General features: G+C 43.5%; 1 protein-coding gene across 2 annotated transcripts in view; it reads left to right on the plus strand.

The window, feature by feature from the left end:
* CCDC88A (coiled-coil domain containing 88A) overlaps positions 1 to 13,685 on the plus strand; it is a 64,434-nt gene extending 50,749 nt beyond the window's left edge. Inside the window, exons 23-33 of one of the 2 annotated variants that reach the window (XM_066546054.1) lie at positions 76 to 221; positions 893 to 985; positions 1,181 to 1,395; positions 6,121 to 6,204; positions 7,262 to 7,465; positions 7,754 to 7,825; positions 8,375 to 8,461; positions 8,585 to 8,641; positions 8,786 to 8,866; positions 10,252 to 10,508; positions 11,712 to 13,685. In XM_066546054.1, the coding sequence (XP_066402151.1) occupies positions 76 to 221; positions 893 to 985; positions 1,181 to 1,395; positions 6,121 to 6,204; positions 7,262 to 7,465; positions 7,754 to 7,825; positions 8,375 to 8,461; positions 8,585 to 8,641; positions 8,786 to 8,866; positions 10,252 to 10,508; positions 11,712 to 12,719 (2,304 nt within the window). In that variant the 3' untranslated portion in view covers positions 12,720 to 13,685. The remainder of the gene's footprint in view (positions 1 to 75; positions 222 to 892; positions 986 to 1,180; positions 1,396 to 6,120; positions 6,205 to 7,261; positions 7,466 to 7,753; positions 7,826 to 8,374; positions 8,462 to 8,584; positions 8,642 to 8,785; positions 8,867 to 10,251; positions 10,509 to 11,711) is intronic. The other variant, XM_066546055.1, reaches the window with a different exon arrangement.
* The last annotated feature ends 4,221 nt before the right edge of the window (positions 13,686 to 17,906 follow it).

A 17,906-nucleotide genomic window follows, 5' to 3' on the forward strand; every position in this document is an offset into this window, starting at 1 on the left:
ACTTGATAATCTCATTATCTGTGTGTAAAATACACTCACATATAAATGCATGGGCAATTTCCTCTGTTGAAACAGCTGCTCAGCCAACTGAAAGGAAACCTGGAGGAGGAAAACAGACACCTGCTGGATCAAATCCAGACCTTAATGCTGCAGAACAGAACATTACTGGAGCAGAACATGGAAAGCAAGGATCTGTTCCATGTAGAGCAAAGGCAGTACATGTGAGTTGTGAAAACAAGGAAGTCACAGGGATTAGGGCAGTGACACCAATACCTGCATTTTTCTAAAAAAGCTTCTGTTAAATATAGAATTTAAGACACGTGCTACTTCTGAAATGTTTCTCTTTAAAATAAGAATTTCAATGATAAATATAAAACAGATAACTCAAAATATCAACATATTTGTAGTTCTAAAGGATCAGTGCAATTGTGTTCATTACTGATGATGCAAATAAGGAATAAAACTGATATTTATTCCTCATTCTACTACTGGCAAAGTTTAGATTTGTAAACACTGTATTTGTAGATTGATAATCTTCATACATGAGTCTATATACATTGTAGATTAATTTGTAGATTTCTAATCTAAGTTTCTTCTTTAGTGGACTCAAGCACTTTTTCTCTCCTCTTATCTAAATGATAGAGCACTTTATATGAAAAGGAGGAATATGTAAAAAAGGCAAGTGGAATTTTATTCCATTTTATATCATGAAGTTAAGCCTAAGGGTGATTGTTTGCTGTATCTCTTGCTTTTTCAATAAGAACCAAGGGTTATGTATGAATTCCTCACAGAAGGTGACAATTGTCAGATAACAGATTCCCTGAGGAATGTGCTGCCCACGCATCCTGTGTACGTTTTTGAAGCATAAATTGTCATTAATTTCTGTTTGCAGTGACAAACTAAACGAATTGAGGCGGCAGAAGGAGAAGCTGGAGGAGAAGATCATGGATCAGTATAAATTTTATGAGCCATCCCCACCAAGAAGGTACTGGTGAACAAACATGATGTAAAATAAACCAGCTCTAAAGCACGGCAGGCCTGTTCCGTTCCCGCTGAAAATGGAGATTCCATTACAATTGTGGGAGCAGAATCACGTCTGCCTTGCATAAAAACCAGTTGGCTCTGCAGGCCTAAGCAATGTGTTGTAAATGCAGTGAATGTGCTGTGGTTTTGATGACAGAAGGGGCAACTGGATCACCCTGAAGATGAGGAAGCTGATCAAGTCCAAGAAGGACGGGAACCGCGAGCGCCTCAAGTCGGCGACGCTGACGCCCACGCGCTCCGAGTCCAGCGAGGGATTCCTGCAGCTGCCCCACCAGGACAGCCAGGACAGCTCCTCCGTGGGCTCCAACTCCCTGGAGGATGGGCAGACCCTGGGCACCAAAAAGAGTAGCAGTGAGTACTGCAAACCGCTTCGTTCCCTGAATAAACCTTGGCTAAATGTTGGAAACGACTGCGTGTTGTGGAGGATTTGTAAAGATCGTTTCTAAGTCTGTAGGAATGAAGCCTGGATTAATTTATTAAGGGCAGAACTTCTTGCAAACTCCCTGAAGTGTTTGAGCAGAGCTAGTTTTGAGCATTTCTGTATCTCAAAATTCAAGTGTTAAAATACACTCACAGTGCCTGGGTAAGATGAAGCAGGCGCTGGTACTGGGTCAGGTGAGCAGGAATTGGGATAGAATGTCAAGTGTCACCACAAGGGCCCTTTTTGTTTCTCCCTCTTGTCCCAGCATGACTCTTTCCCCTTGTCTTGGAAGTGTTTTCCAAGCTGTGGCTGTGCTAACATCCTTGAGTTGCTAAAAACACCTTCTGTCTGAAGGTGTTCCCCCAGCATCTCACAAAACCAACGATGAAATTTGGACATGCGACAGGAAGTGTTACTGTAGAAACACAGCCTGTTAAAAATACAGGAATTGTTTCTGATCCTGAAATTGGAGTGAAGTGGTTGAGAGGGAGAATGAGGACCTACAGAAGTGTGATTAGATGGAATATTCCAGATTTGCTGACCTTGAAAGATTTGATAGCCATCCCATTAGGGTGCCCCCATTAGGATCTATAAGGCCAGATTCTGTTTATTATTATTTATTATCTGTGTCTTTTGTTCTTCACTTTTGGCATGAATCATAAACTGCCCAGTTTCTCACAACTTGAGAGGTAGTTACAGCCAAGTTATCAGGATGTAATGGTTCTGCTTAATAGCTATGCACCAAAAGCATTTTGGCTGTGCATGTAAAAGCATCAGAATCCATGTGCATTAACAGTCACTTCCAATGTTTGCACTACTACTTTTAAATTTAATGTATTGGGTTTCAAAAGACAGCAGGTCTGGGGTTAGTGCCAGCTGTGAATTATTACAGCCATTATGATGTGGTTTTTTTTTTCTTCTGTGCTTCTTGCAGAAGCTTAGTCAAAGTTAAAAACATCCCAAAAAATGCTATTTCAGGAAAAGTTAAAATCAGATCTGTATTTTTTAATAACCGAAGAAAATATAGTTCAAGGGTACATTTTAGCACTTTTGTTACTAACTTGCCCCTTTGGGGAGATCAGCCTTTTTCAGTGTAAGCATCAAACCGGGTACTTTTAAACTTTTTTAAAAAGCAACTGTTGCTTTTACATCCAAACCGTGAGTGGTGTGGAACTGGGGAGTGACTGGAGCTGTCCTGGATGTGTGTCAGGGGGAGCTGGGAGTGTGCACGCTGTGGTTCAGCCCATCTGCATCTGTGTCAGCAATGTCATGTTCTGGAAGGGCTTTTCTGTGACAGTTTTCTTTGCACGATTCTTGGGACCTTGTAGTGTGCAGTTACCCTCCTGGGGAGCCACGGCTGCACTTGCGGTGGCTGAGCCTCAAAAGAGGTTTGAAGCTGTTCAGACCTCATTAATTTTCTACTCCATGGACCTTGCTCATGTTTCCCTTAATCCCAGTGTATTTATCCACAAACTGGAAGGGCTGATCTAATTCCGGATCCTGACCTTCCTCCATTACACATGTCGCCATGGAAACCAGAGTTTTGGAGAGAATTCGGATGCATTTTGTGCCAGCTCAGCTCTGAGGCAGAGATCTGAGACAATTTGTGCCTCACAAAGCAGAGAGAATATCTCAGTGTGACGAGTGCTGGTGATGGTGCACATTTTGCAGTCTTCTTCTTCTGCTCCTAGAGTGACTGTAAGTCCTAAATCCCAGGATTTGGGTCCTTTCTTTTCCATGGGAAGCAGTTTGGCAGTAGCAGCTTCCACTGAAGGAGCTACAGCAGGGAGCAAACAGTGAGTGCAGCCTGTCTGTGCCAGTGCTCAGGTGCTGGCTGAAGGCAGCTCTGGCTCTGAAGAGTTCTGTGCCACCCTGACCTCCAGCAGCTGGCAAGGAGCTGGTTCCAGTGAGGTGAAATGTCCTGAGTGTCCTTGAGGAGGCAGGAGAAGGCAGCTCACCTTCCCTGGCACAAACCAGCAATGTTCTGAGCTGGAGGAATGAGTATCTGACACAGAGATCTCCAGGATCCACAGGGCTCACACACCCCCCATTCCCTGTCAGAGATACTGATTTCAAAAGTGTTTGCTGTGTGTGACATCTGTAGTTTTTCCTCTTCTGTGGGTGGTGATGGAGATTGTGTTTTTCCAACACAGGCCACTTTCTCATGCAAATGTTTCCAGGTGAGCTGTTATCTCCCTGGGAAAGGTGATCTTGGCACAAAAATCAGGTTACCCTGTTCTCAGAGAACACCACCTGAGGTCTCACGGCGTGGCCACAGCCTGTGTCTGATCCCTGTGGGAAGGAGGGGATGTCTGGAGGGCTTTTGCTGTCCCAGCACAGGTTAATCCTGCAGGAAGGGTGTGTGCTCCTGACTGCAGGGTTTCACCTTGGCTTTCCATGCCTCCTTGTTCCCAGGTACTGCCCACAAATTATCATTGATCACCCTCAGGATCAGGTGAGTGCCATGGACCTGACACCTGCTCTGTGCAGGGCTTTTCCTCTGGACTGGGCCATTCTGAGCTTTTCCAGACAAAACCCAAGGCAGGCAGAGGGGATTTTAGTTTTCTGTGGAGAAATACAGATATCCTTTGCGGGCTTCCACTTTAGCCATTTTAGGAAATGAACAAGTTCCCAAGGAGTCAGGGCTGTTAGTAAACTCTCATCTCTACTAGAACACCAGTAGCAGGTCTGCTGTGTCACAGAGGGAATAAAAGGAGTGTTCTGGGCTCCCAAAACCGAGGCCTTTTGAAGATTTCTGCCTCATAAATTCTTCTGTGCATGAACAAAAACATGTCAGGATTTTAATACAGAATTCCCCAGAGGATCTCAGGCAAGCAGGAGAGTTACAAAATGGAACGTCTCCTGCTCACTTGAGGAATTCTGCAATCATCATCATTCATTCTCAGGTCAGAAAGCAAGAAAGTATTGATGGGATACTGAAAAGAAAAAGAGCAGTTGGATTTTTGCTGTAGCTCTGCCATCCCAGGATTACTTATTAGAATTACTATTCCAGGACATTTTCTGAGGTGAATTCTGTGCAGATATTACTGACACAGTTTCCCTTCCAAGCATTTTGCCTTTTTGATGCAGGGTTTGCAGGACATCAGTGATTGCAGGGGAGTTTCCTGGGGGGCACAGTTGCTGAGAGCCATAAATCAGCCCTATTGCAGGGGATCTGTGTTAATGGACAGGAAGGACAGATGACTCAAACAGTCCTTGAGCATCCTCTGGTTACTTTTTCATAAGATTAAGGAGTTTTTAGTGAAGAGGAGTCAGTTATCTTTCATAAAGGATCACAGAGGGATGAGTTATTTTGTCTGTAAAGGCTGACAGAAGTTACAGAGGAAGTTTTTTTTCTCCTGTGTTGCCTTGATGACAAAGAGTAGAGATAGAGCAGAATGACCTCTGTGGTTGGATTGGTTTGGGAACCTGTTCCTGTGGGTGCAGGCATGGGAAGAGCTGATGGAGAGGCAGGAATAGGGAATATTTCCCTGCCAGGGTAGCTCATGTGCACTTGTAAATGGTATCTATGATATATATGCACTGCTCTGTACACAGAACTGCTGTGTGCCAGGCTGGGGGAGCAGGGCACACCTCCCAAAAGGGGCTGCAGAGGCAAAGCAGGCAGAGCAGGGTCTGACAGACCTCTGCACAAACCAGAGCTGCTGCCATCTCTGCAGAAATCACCACTCTGGGGAATTCCATCCCGTGTCCCCTTCTGGATCTTTCCATGGTGGCTCCTGTGCCTGGCATCAGCGCCCAGACTTACCCCAGGCAGGTCAGCAGTTCCTAATGCAGAGTTCCTGACTCCAAGGACAAGATTAACTCGTGACTTCCCCCTCCTCCCTCTTTTAATACTATTTGTAATTTTAACTCTGTAATTCTCCTGGTAGAATTTAACTCGATTTTCCTTGGGCCCTCCCAAAACGTTACAGCAACACTCACATTTGGATTTTCTTTTGCTGTTTTGTTTTTTTTTCCTTTGGTGTTTTTTTCAGCTAAAATACTTGCACATTTGAAGCAGATTGATTTTAGTATTTTACCAAAATAATGCCCACGAATTATATTGATGAGAAGGCCCTTGCAGGTTTTCTATGAGACAGTAGATGACCAAAGTTATTACTGAGCACAGAATGGAAGAACTGAAGACTGATAATAGACTGTGTCCTCTTAGATTTGCAGGCAAAGCATTACAGAAGTTATTAACCCCCAAAAATAACAATGTGAACATATTTTATCATAGAAATTGTACTTAGAGTTGCTTTCATTTTCAGCTATTTTTGCTTCACATTTTTCTTTATGTTCAAAAAAAATGCTGTTTTTCACAGTAAAAGTTACATAGTGGTCAATTCCTGTAATCACCTGCAAAGAAGTTACATTTATTTTTTCAAGAGCTTCAAACTGTATTACCCTCTGCACTGTAATTTTCAGTGCATTTCTGAGTGATCTATGGAAGTTCTCCTGTTTCAGTGGACTTTCAATATTTCATTATCACCCAGAAGCAGGAGAATGATAGCTTTTAGCATAAGCATACCTAGCTTAAACTCAGACATTCATTTCTCTCCTTAGTTTCAACATTTAACTTCCATCTGTTCTTCTCCCTTTTTTTCTTTCATTTCCCTGTTTCCGTTTTTCCTCATGCTATGACATAAAAGTGGGTGCACTGAAAAGACTGCCCTTTTTGAGGAACAGACCGAAGGAAAAAGACAAAATGAAGGCCTTCTACCGTCGCTCCATGTGTAAGACTTTATGACAGTTCAGCTTCTTCTCAATGGCTACACTGGCTTCCGTTACTAATTTTTCACTAACCTCTCCCTGGACTGCGCTCTATTTTTCCTCCTCTTTTGCAATGTGCAAGTCCTGCTACAGTACAAGGAGCTGGAGCTTTTTTCTTTTTACTTTTTCTCCCCCACCCCCCTTTTTTTTTTAAAAAAAAAAAACTTCGGCACTGAATACTTTATGTCTGTGCAGCTGTGCACACACACGTAGCCACACGTTGCCATGCACATGCATATAATCTATTCAGTGCCTTGTGACTGCATATATTTGTATACATAGCTGTCTATATACACATGGCCCCATGTGTATATGAATTTACAGTGCACTGTGTTAACGGAAATACTTTGAAATGACACGTTTCATAAGCCTTTTGTTCAGAAGTCACTGTAATTTTTTTATTTTTTTTTTTGTTTAAAGCAAGTGTAGGAGATTGTGCAAGGCTCTCTGGTGGTCTGTCACTCTGCGAGCGTTCATCAGTTCTCGTTGCCAGAATGCTGCATTGATTTCTTTTGTTTTGTTTTGTTTTCTAATGAGGGGTGGACAGTTTTCTCGAGTTTGGGGAAGTAAAGGTGAATATCATCAGCTGTGGTATTTTTCAGATCCTCTCTCTGTTGCTCTGTAAACCCCAGTGTGCCTGCAGTAACCTGCACTGTACAAGGATCCCGTGGCAGCGCCGGCACTCCGTTGGCTGAGCACCCGTGCCCGTTTTGTCCCCGCTCATCCCATTTTCTCACGGCAAGCGGCTGGCAGAGCCTCTAACAGCACCTGGCGCATGGCGATCCCTGCCAATCCCGTTTTGAGCACCTCCCTGGGCTCAGGAGCCCGAATCCCGTCCCTCCCTCCCTTCCCGCCGAGCCTGTTGCATGCGGTACCCGGGGTGTGGTTTGCTCCTGCCGGCTGCTGCTGCTGCTGCGGGCGCTTTAATGCTTAGAAAACTGTCCGACCTTTGCAATGCAAATTAACAAGCGGAGCAGGTACATTGCCCACGCTGATCATTTGCTTTCATTTGCATCCCAGCCATGAATGACCTGGTGCAGTCCATGGTCCTGGCAGGAGGACAATGGACAGGTAGTTCTGAGCATCTGGAGGGTCCTGATGATATATCCACGGGTAAAAGGAGGAAGGAATTGGGAGCTATGGCCTTCTCTACTACAGCTATCAACTTTGCCACTGTCAACTCCTCCACAGGCTTCAGATCCAAGCAGTTGCTAAATAATAAAGGTATAGGTAGAAGCTTTTTGCACCCTGATGTAACTATGTAAATATTGGTTTGACTTAATGTTTTAAGTTTTTCAATCTTAATGATTGAGTTGCAGTGCTAAGATAATGAACCGGTTTAATAACTGCAATTATAAAATGTTTCAAGGTTTTTCCTACAGAATGTTTCCTAAGTAAAAATTGATTGCTTTGAAAAATACTTTCATTTTTACCATTTTACCAATGATAAGTATTTTAATAATCTTTCCACTTTATTTTATTTTACATCTTCCTTTATGTCTCTGTGTGTAGATACTACATCCTTTGAAGATGTAAGTCCACAAGGTATTAGTGATGATTCTAGTACAGGATCAAGAGTTCATGGTAAGATGTGAGCTTTCATTAAATGAATTAAGGATATATGATGTGAATGTTAATGAATTTGTGAAAATACAGTGAATGGCATCATTGCAATGAGCATGCTCTCTCTGATTTTCATATCTCTCTAATGTATCATTTCTTCAGATTCTCCTTTCTCTCTTAACTACTACATCAGACAGATGTTCTGTATCTCTGGTAGAAAGTATTTGTGAAGTGCATCTGAACAGGATCAAAACATTTTCCCTTTTAGTGGGAAAATGTTTTCACTTCCATTTAGAGTTAATAGTAAATAAAGGAAGTTAGCATTTCAATCTTAAAAAATCAAGTCCAAATCTGGCCTGAGTTTTCAATGTTTATTGTTCAGTGAACCCCAAATTTGCCATGGGCTGTAGTTTATAAAATCCTTACATGTTCCTTCAAGCACAGCTTTGAAGTGAAAAATAGGCTATTAATAGAAGTGGAGTTTTAACTGTACTATAAACATTTACAATGAGTACAAGCAGCAAACATTTTGGAGGCTACTAACAGTGCATTTCCCTTGTATTGGCTTAGGAGTACAGGACTTTATCTGTGCAGATGCTCTTGCTCCTCCTGTCCGTGGCATTCCAGCTCTGTGCAGGGTTCCCTGTCAGATCTGTTGTAAGTGCCCTGACCACAGCAGCCCCTGCATGCCCCTGTCTGATCCCTGCTTCCCCACTCAGTGTCAATTCTAAACTAGACTCTTTCTCTTTTCCTCTCCTCTGTACCTCGCTATTCCTGTAGTGCCCTTTTCCAAAGTGTCCTCTTGGACCGCCTGGAAATTCCTTCGCTTTCTGATCTGTAAGAAACCACTTTGTTCCCATGGGCATGTTCAGCCTGGGAGGTCGTGCATGATCCTCTGAGCATTCTGGCAGCAGAATGTGAAGGTGCAGTGTCCTCTGCTAAAATGTTGTTCATCATGGTGTCTCCTAATTTTCCATTCAGCTTCCAGACCAGCCAGCCTTGATAGTGGCAGGACATCCACTAGCAATAGCAATAACAATGCTTCACTCCATGAAGTCAAAGGTATGCTGGGGGTGAATTCACATCCGTGCTTCATTTCCATTCTTTTCTCTGTAAGATCGTCTGTAGAGGTTCAAAAACCCCCACAACCAAAAACCTCCCACTGCACAGCACAGCCTGTGCTTCCTTGAGTGTTTCACAGCCTTCTTTCCCCAGATTAGAAGCACAGGTATTATATGGTTTTAGTAAATATTACAAAGGTGATGTTAGTTTTTAAGTTACCAACTATTTTAAATCAAACCTAACCTGAATAACATTGTTATAATAAGAAAAATAAGAATTCCCCCCCAAATTACTTTAAAAGCTTTTTAAGCTGAGAAGTTGCTCCTTTTTTTTTCTCCAAGCATCCTCCTGCACTGCACTGCTGCTGTGAGCTGTGTGCTGTACAACTGCACAAAATGGTACATGTGATTCATGCTAGAAGCCTTTATATTTTGGTTTTAATAGATTATTAACATCCCTGGATTTATCAGTATTCTCTAAATTTCATGTACTAAGAACCCTGATGTATTTTTGTATCTCATGGCTTTTTTAGCTGGAGACTGTTGTACAGACTAGGCTAGAGCACTGCCAGCTCAAGACTCCATTTTATATTCATGGCTTGCACCTCTTAAATGGTGTCTGTTTGTCTGGAAATTTAGGAATGAATGCTAGCTGAATATTTGTAATAGTTTATTTTATATCTGCTGGATTGCTCCCTTCTGTAAAAGATCCCTTGAGGTCCTCCTTGCCCCAGTGTCTGTACAGGATTAGGCATTTCCACCGTAAACAATTTATCTTGGTTCAAACTTCATTTCATTTCTTAGGAGTGACATGAAGCTGGAAATACTTGATTATCCATCAGTATTTTTGAAGCAATTCATAGTTCCTGACAAATAAAATGAACTGGTGTTGTGGAATTTATTTTGTATCTAACACCATGTGCTTCCTGCAGGTGCCAGTTGTAACAAACTAGGAGTAACAGCAGGAATTGTTGGAGAAGCAGCATTCCTGAGTAGTTCTGGTTGGAGACAACATTTTCTTTCCACTCAATCCTTTGTATTTACTTTAACATTTAATTACCCTGTGCCTCTCAGTGATGCTGAATAAGAGTGGAGATGTCTCTTTAACCTCTTGGAATATGTTATTATGTAGGTGGAGGCCCAGATTATAAGTGAAAGGTAGTTTTTATTAAAAAAAAAAAATCATGTCATGTCTGAAGAGCTGCAAAAGGTAAGTCAGGGCAATGTAATTTTAGAGTAAAAAATAACAACTGGGCTTTTTTTTAGTCTTTTAAATAGAATGAATGCTAACTAAACCTGGTAACATTCCAGGCTTCAGTGGGGTTATACAGGTTTACAGCTTCTCGGTGTGTTTCTAATGGGAATCCTTCCTGCCTTCCCCCAAAGCAGGTGCAGTGACCAGCCAGAGCAGGCCCCAGAGCCACAGCAGTGGGGAGTTCAGCCTGCTCCAGGAGCACGAGGCCTGGTCCAGCAGCAGCAGCAGCCCCATCCAGTACCTGAAGGGCCACGCCAGGTCCAGCCCTGTGCTCCAGCACAGGACACCCGAGAGTCACGGCAAACCCCCCCAGACGGGCTCCCCTGGCAGTGAAGTGGTCACCCTGCAGCAGTTCCTGGAGGAAAGCAACAAGAGTAACTCCAGTGAGGTCAGTGTGAGAGGATTTAGCTACACAGTGCCCCGTCTGGGGCTCAGAATTAATGCAAGGCACAGTGAGTAGAATTCCTGAAAGATTTCTTGGAGCTGTCGGTCACACCTGCACTGAGAGGTCACAGGCTCTGTCTCCTGATGCACTGTCTGGTTTCTCCAGCAGGAAATCTGGGCAGTTTTGCAGTTTGACCCTCTGTGATCCCTGGGTCGGGTAGGAAGGTCAGCCTGTACTGACAAAGCTGTCCAGTGCATGGGACACCAGAGCTCAGAGTGGGTTCACTCTTCTTCTTCCAGTCCAGCAGCAGCTGCTGTCACATCTGTCCTGTATCAAGCACAAGGAAGATGTTTGACCTCATTCCCTGAGGAGACTCCTGTCTGCTTCAGTTTCATCTTCTTAACAGTACTGGAAAACCAAGAGTGACCTTGGAGCTTACTGAAATCTGACAGGAGTAAGATGAAGGCAATGTTTCTGTAAATCAGTGACAGTTTCTAAGAAGCCCTAGATCACCTCGTCTCTGCTGGAATTCCAGGTTCTGCATCCCTGGTTCTTGAGCAGATCTGCCCAAACTCCTGTAGGATATCATGCTGTAGGATAAAGCCAGCCAGTCACTGTGACTGGGGCCTCTCAGTGGTGAGGATCCAGGGTTGCCTGGGGCAGGTGACACAGATCTGGAGAAAATTCTGCATTTTTTGTTTAGATACTTAACATGGCTCTCACTTCTGGTCTCCCTGAGGATTTTTGGGGTTTAAGCACTAGACAATACTCTTCTGGCAATATGAAATAAAAAACCCACCTAAGTCATCAAGCCAGGTCTGCTGCTGTTCACAGATCCCAGAACCCCTTTTATAGCCTCACAGACCCATTCTGGGTGAAGGGTATTCAAGCTTTCCAGTCTTCTGCCAGAGCATTTCTCTAATGCCTTTAGCTTAATTCTTCCCCAGTTGTGTCTGGTACCATTTTGAAAACAACTGCTGTCTTACTTGACTGAGCCTGAATATTATTCACCTAAACTCTTTTTTTGTAAACTGCACAGAAGATGCCTAAGTATGTATCATAAATGTTTAATTCTGCTTTTAGAGATGAGAAATTTCAAAAAACCCAAATCTTTGTAGAATTGTTAATATATATATATATCTACAAAAAATGCTTAAGAAAAGGTAACAATTGCAATTTAGAAACTTCTGTTTGCTGTTTTGACAGATGAAGTCTGCAAGTGAGGAGAACCTTTTAGATGAAGTGATGAGGAGCTTGTCTGAGTCTTCGGAGCTGGCAGGCAGGGAGAAGCTGCGGAAGCAGCCGGCAGCTGGCTGTGGGATCGTGAGATCCCTGAGTGTCAGAAACACGGGGGATTTCTCAGATGGACGAGCCCTCAAACCAGAGCAGCTGGTGAGGCCCAGCCTCAGGAAGGCTGAGGATCTCTACTTCAGTAGCTCTCCCATCAAATTCACCCCCGGCGCCCAGGGGAAGCCCCGCTCCGTGAAGGAAAAGATCCAAGCGACTGTGAGCCAGCGACAATCCAGGGACTGCAACCCCTACGCCACCTTACCTCGTGCCAGCAGCGTCATTTCCACGGCAGAAGGAAGCACCCGAAGGACAAGCATCCATGATTTTTTGTCTAAGGACAGTAGGCCTCCCGTGCCCGTGGACGCAGCCCCGGCTGACAGGAGTGCTCCGCCCAGCTCCAGTGAGTACTCGGCTCTGCGGGTGTCCTCTCCTTGTGTTCACTGTGTGCCTGCCAGGGGGGAGCGTGGCCCGCAGGGAGAGGCAGCTCCCACGCTCACAGCACGCCCTGTGGGAGGTCACTCTGAGCTTGCCAAGCCTTCCAGGATGGAAAGGCCAGGTGGTCGTGAGAGGACTCTGCCGAGCGCGGGTGTGTTCTGGGATAAAGCCAGCGGGTCTGCGAGTGGCAGTGCAGGGTCCTTCACTGCGCCCCAGCCCTTCTTATCCCTCAACACCGAGTTAGTCAGCAATATCAGTGGATTGCCCCCGAGATCCACCTCCAAAGCAGCTGACCAGGCAAACGTGTCAGCGTTTAGGTCAGTGCTGAGGAGCCAGGAGCAGCCTTGTGCTGCTCCAAAGGCCCAGGGTGACCCACGGGCAGCTCTGACCGGGGACCCTGTCCCTGCCCCCGGCCCCGGCGAGGCCCAGTCCCCACTGCTGGTCTCAGAAGACAACCAGACCCTGTGGTATGAGTATGGCTGTGTATGAAAGAAAGCTGTATTATTAAATATTTATGTCTAACATGCCATAAAGGTGTTCTCCATGTCCACTGGATGACAGAGGAAGCTTCCCTCCAATGAAGGAATCATTGCTGGTTTATCCGCGGGGTGGTTGTTCCCTGTGGACTGTGGCATGTTTGAATGTGGAATTGTAACCCCACCAAAGTCTGCATGAAACATTAATTGCACTGTGTATATTTTGCATGCCTTTATAATACAAGCTCTATTTTTATTTGTCACGCATTGCAAATATTTTGGTGTTTTCCTGTTGGTTACTGCTGCATGTTAAAGCAAGCGCATGCCTGGGACGGCGCAGGGAACAGCATTCCTGGGACAAGGACAGCACTGGCAGTGGAGCTCGAGCTCTCAGGGCTACCAGTAATACACTGATTATCTACCTGGAGGGGAAAATTTTTTTTCTTCTTTCAAAAAATGAGGTATTAATGGAAAGAAACATTTAGAGATACCTCAGTGTCTTCTTACCCTTTTCATTTATGCTGTGTCATGGCATAAATGCATGAGGAACACGTGCCCAGTAATCCAAATAATTCAGTGCCTCTAGTTTGCACAGTGAATATTAATTACTGTCCATACTGAGTAATAAACACACAGACCATTCATAATCCTGAACAGAAATGATAATTCTTACAAAGAAGTGATAAATAGTTGCATGATACACCACACTTGTCATGAAAAAATGACCTTTTCCACCTTTTCCCTTTTGTCTGCTTTGTCTTTCCAGTCGTGGGTACAACTGTGGTGAAGTGTTTGATTTTATCAGGGGTCAAATAACAGGCTCCTTGTGATGCATAGGAATAAAAAACTGTCTTGAGTATGGTGGAAATTCATTTTTTCTTGTCAATGGAAGTACCACTGATGTAACAGAAAACAAATGGTGTAACAAAATAACAGAAAATGTTAAATTAATGCAGTTAAATAAAAGAAATAAAACCAAGTTGTTTGCAAGGTTATGGGAGGATACGAATACTTCAGCAAATAGCTCCTTAAATTCCAGATGAGCAGCTAAAGAGAAATGTTGAAAAGTAACTAGTTAATGTGCCACTGTCTCTGCACATGCTTGAAACTTCTCAATGGTAAATTCAAACAGAGTTTAAAATTGTATCAGATTTAAGCTATAATTACACTAGGCTTTGGACATGAGCACTTCTTTGCAAGAGGACATTGGTTATGGCAGTTATAAAAAATTGGAATGACAGTATAGCTAGAGGAAAAATAATTAAAATTGAAAATATATATTGAAAACAAGTGTCACATTCTGTTTTGTACAAATGCATTCATTCTGCCAGCAGTTTTGTGGCAGTCACAGAACCACTGTGTGGGCTGAACTTTTAATTCCTTAGTGCTTAATTAGGGAGGGGCAGCGAGTGCATAGCTCCCAAGGAAGAGCAGCAGGTATCCCATGTGGGAGTCTGGAAGGGCTCTGTTTTATTTGGGATGGGAAGCCCTGCAGTTCAGGAGCAAGGGGAGGATATTGAATGTCTGTGGAGAATAAAATGCCTGTTGGAGGATGTGACACAGTCCTTCCCCAGGTCTGTACCACTCGTTCTTACTGGGCTGATAAATCTCTCACTTCTCCCAGGACTGGGCACAGTCAGTTATTGCTGTGTTCCCTCTGGAACTATCTCAGCAGCCAAATAATGAGAAATCTCTGTAATCTCAATTTCACACATATTTACCCTCACAGAGCAAGACCAGTGTTCTGTCTTGGGTCATGCATTTGACTTCAGTTCATCTCTATTTGTGTTGGGATTAGGTTGGAGGTGAGGAGCACCAGCATCCCAAGTGATGTGTGCACGAGGCATTTTGCAAGTTGGTTAAAGAATTGCAGTCCTAGAGAGAGCCCTTAATACAAACTCATCCTGTGCTGCCAGGGGCTGGCTTTTCTTCCCTGTGCCCTGCAGAGCCACTGCTCAGAACAAGGTGTGCAGCTGCTCTAGATAACTCTGGCTGCAGAAACCTCAGGTGTGGTATTGCCTCCTCCTCTTGCTTAGGTTCTTAGACAGTCACACCTACAAAAGCTTCCAGTAGTGTCCTCAGCTTCCCTCTTAAACCCCAAGGGCTTTGGAATTGCCAGGCAGGAGTGTCCTGGAGCACCAGTGTGTCCAGCCTGCTGGAGTTGGAGACTAACCTTGTCCAGCTCAAGCCACTCCGCTCTGATTTATAAATTTGCACGGAATTGCATTTCAGGTCTGAGGAGAATAACTTGTTTCGTTCCACTAAGTTCAGCAGCAGCAGTATGTTCTGCAAGAGAGTGTTTAATAGCTCTGAATAATGTCTTATCAACATTTGTTTGTTACTTATGAAAAAAAGAAAATGTTGGCATGGACAGAAGGATCTTTTTGTTTCCTTCACTTTTTGGATGTTTGTGGATGTCTATTTATGTTCAAGTAGTGCAAGTTTCCATGAAATTCTTTCCGTTCCCAATCCCTGCTGCTCCTCAGCCTCATGTGCATGGCAGGATGGAGCCCTTGCTCATTCCTTGGTTCCTGCTGCCTTGGGCAGTGCTGAGTTAGGACTTTGCATGGTACTGATAAACACGAAATACGTGGCTGCTGCCCAGAAAGGTTTTGTTGTTCAGGCTCAGCCGTTTGCTCACAGTTGAGGTTTGCCTGGCTCAGGGTTTGCCTGGCTCAGGGTTTGCCTGATGCTTTGCTTTCAGTGCCTGGTGACTTCAGATCTGCATTTTGCATGTTGGAGCTGTTGCATGCAAAGACAGTTCTGTGCTGAATGTGAACGTTCCTGTCGGTGTGCAGCAGGTCAAAACACAATGAAAGAAGTTCTCTGCTGGGGTCAGTCAGCTGTGATTGCACCTCATCATTGCTTTTTATTTCCGTTCATGCAGAATTGTAGGGTTGGTGTAGCTAAAGGTGACCCATATCTGACTGGCTTTAGGAATAACACCTGGCTGCTGTAAATGCTGAGATGAATGTCAGTGAGTGTAGCTGAGCAGGCACTTGCAGTGAGTTTCTTCTGTCCCTCTCCTCTGTCCTTTCCTCCTAAAAACAACCAGGAAGTGTTCATGTATCCTTTTGCTCTCCTGATGAGTAGAATGTGTTTTAATGCATGAGGGGTTTTTTTTAATGTCCTGATAAGCACAATGAATAACCTGAAATGCTTTTCTCTGCAGATGTGGAAGCTATCCCAGAAAGCAGAAATTCAAAAAGCAGGTCTAGGGAGCAACAAAGCTCCTAATTCTATTACCCACTACCTGAGCTGTGGGCCAAGTGGTGAGTTTCCTGCCCAACCTGTAAATGAGATGAATTTCATTTACAACAAACTAACAGCATTCCATCCCAGCCCCAGAGCACATTGCATTAACCAGATGTAAATCCTGCTTGCTTCCTTGGCTTCTCTCGCGCGCACTCCTTAGCCCGGGGCCGGCGGCTCTCCAGAGCTTCTTCCAGAGGCAGGGAACCTCGTCCTGCTCAGCCTTTTGCCTGTAAAAATGACATTTATTTTTATTTTTCCAATCTCCTGCAGAAGAAAGTTCAAAGAAATCCCGTTAAGAAATAATACTGTAGTCAGTTTTTTGGACAGGGACAGGTAAATCTGAAAGAACAGTTGAACAAAACTCAGAGTATTCAGTACCCCATGGAATCTGTCTTTTTATAAAGCTTGGTTTTGGTGTTCTGTCCTCTTCTCGTCTTCCCTGAGCCCCTTTGGTGCATGCTGTTAGTGCTGTTAGTGACTGAACTCTGTGTGTTGTGCCTCTACACTTGAAGCTTTTTCTTACACTCTTTTCTCTTTCTGCCTTTCGACTGAACACAGAGAGAAAAGTGTCCTTCAGTATCTCAGTGTGAAGCCTTTATATCTGAAGTAACAAGACAGCGACTGTAGGAATCATTAATAAAAATTAAGGGAATTTTTTACATTCTTCGTGACTAGAGCAGGCAAGAAATAAAAACCTACCTACCTACCTTCCTTCCTTGAATCAAGGAGCTCTACTGGAGTCTACTGCCGAAAATGTGTAGATGGTCTTAGGAATTATTGCACATTGCACTGTTAAGATCTACTGAATAAAGGACAGTTCTCATCTCCCTAAGGACCAAGGATTTTAAGGTCTCAAGAATTACTCCAGGGGAAAAAAAATCAAAATAAAACTTCTTTCATCTTCTGTTTTTGAAATTAGCCACTGATTTGCTTAAGCTTCTGCTAATAATTAGCCAAAACCCCCCAAAACTAGCAGTTTCTATTTACGTCTGTAAATCTAAAGGAAATGCTGTAGAATTTTGTTGAAATGGACTGTATATACAGATACAAAAACCTCACAGCTACTGGCACTTCACTGCCTTATTTGGTTAGCATAATCTGCATGAAATTGCTCTTAAGAAAGTTTATGCTGATTTTTGTTGCATACTGCAAGAGAAAAATTTGTTTACATCCATGGAAAAGCTTGGTAACTAACAGAAGTGGGAGTCATGGGATAATGGTATTATAGAGACATTGTTTGTCCTTTGTGTTTTTCACATTCCCCAGTTACTCTGCATATGTATGTTCAGATGTTTCTGACAGGAAATTGTCGGGTATGGTTTTTCTATAACTTTTATTTTAATAGAAGGCTGTTTTCCACAAATGCCATTTCCAGGATAAGACTATCTTATGATGTTTGTGTATTGACTAATTTTTTTTTTTTACTGTTTGTCTTTTGACATGAGCTGATTGTGGCTTAGGAGGTTTCTTGATGGCAAAAAGAAATGTAAATAATATCATATGCATTTTACAATCAGTTCCCTCTAAGGTTATCTTTTACTAGATACATTTTGTTCATTATTGATTTATATTAAAGTCAACAAACATTATTGGTACATTTGGTGGTTGCATATATTTGTCTGGAAAGATTTGCAGCGAGCTCAGAGGAATTTGATGGGAACTGAGACCCAAAACGAGTTGTTCTATTTTATTAAAGCCAGTAAGCACATTCCTGTTCCTCATGTAAAGGGCTGAGTTCCCTGTGTCACCTCCGAGTGTCCAACAGACAGGTGCATAATGTCACCTGCAGCTTCCTCAGAAGGTGAGCCCCACTGCTGAAGGCAGTTCAACAGATTGAAAAGCTTGAAATCTTCTCAAAAAGGGGAAGAAAGAGGCATGCACAGTAAGCTTTAGAAGGGGAGATTTTCTGTTTGTTTTCTTGAAAATGAGTTTGTTCTGAAATTTT

The sequence above is a fragment of the Molothrus aeneus genome, chromosome 3, assembly GCF_037042795.1.
Source record: "Molothrus aeneus isolate 106 chromosome 3, BPBGC_Maene_1.0, whole genome shotgun sequence".
In the NCBI taxonomy this organism is placed as follows: domain Eukaryota; kingdom Metazoa; phylum Chordata; class Aves; order Passeriformes; family Icteridae; genus Molothrus; species Molothrus aeneus.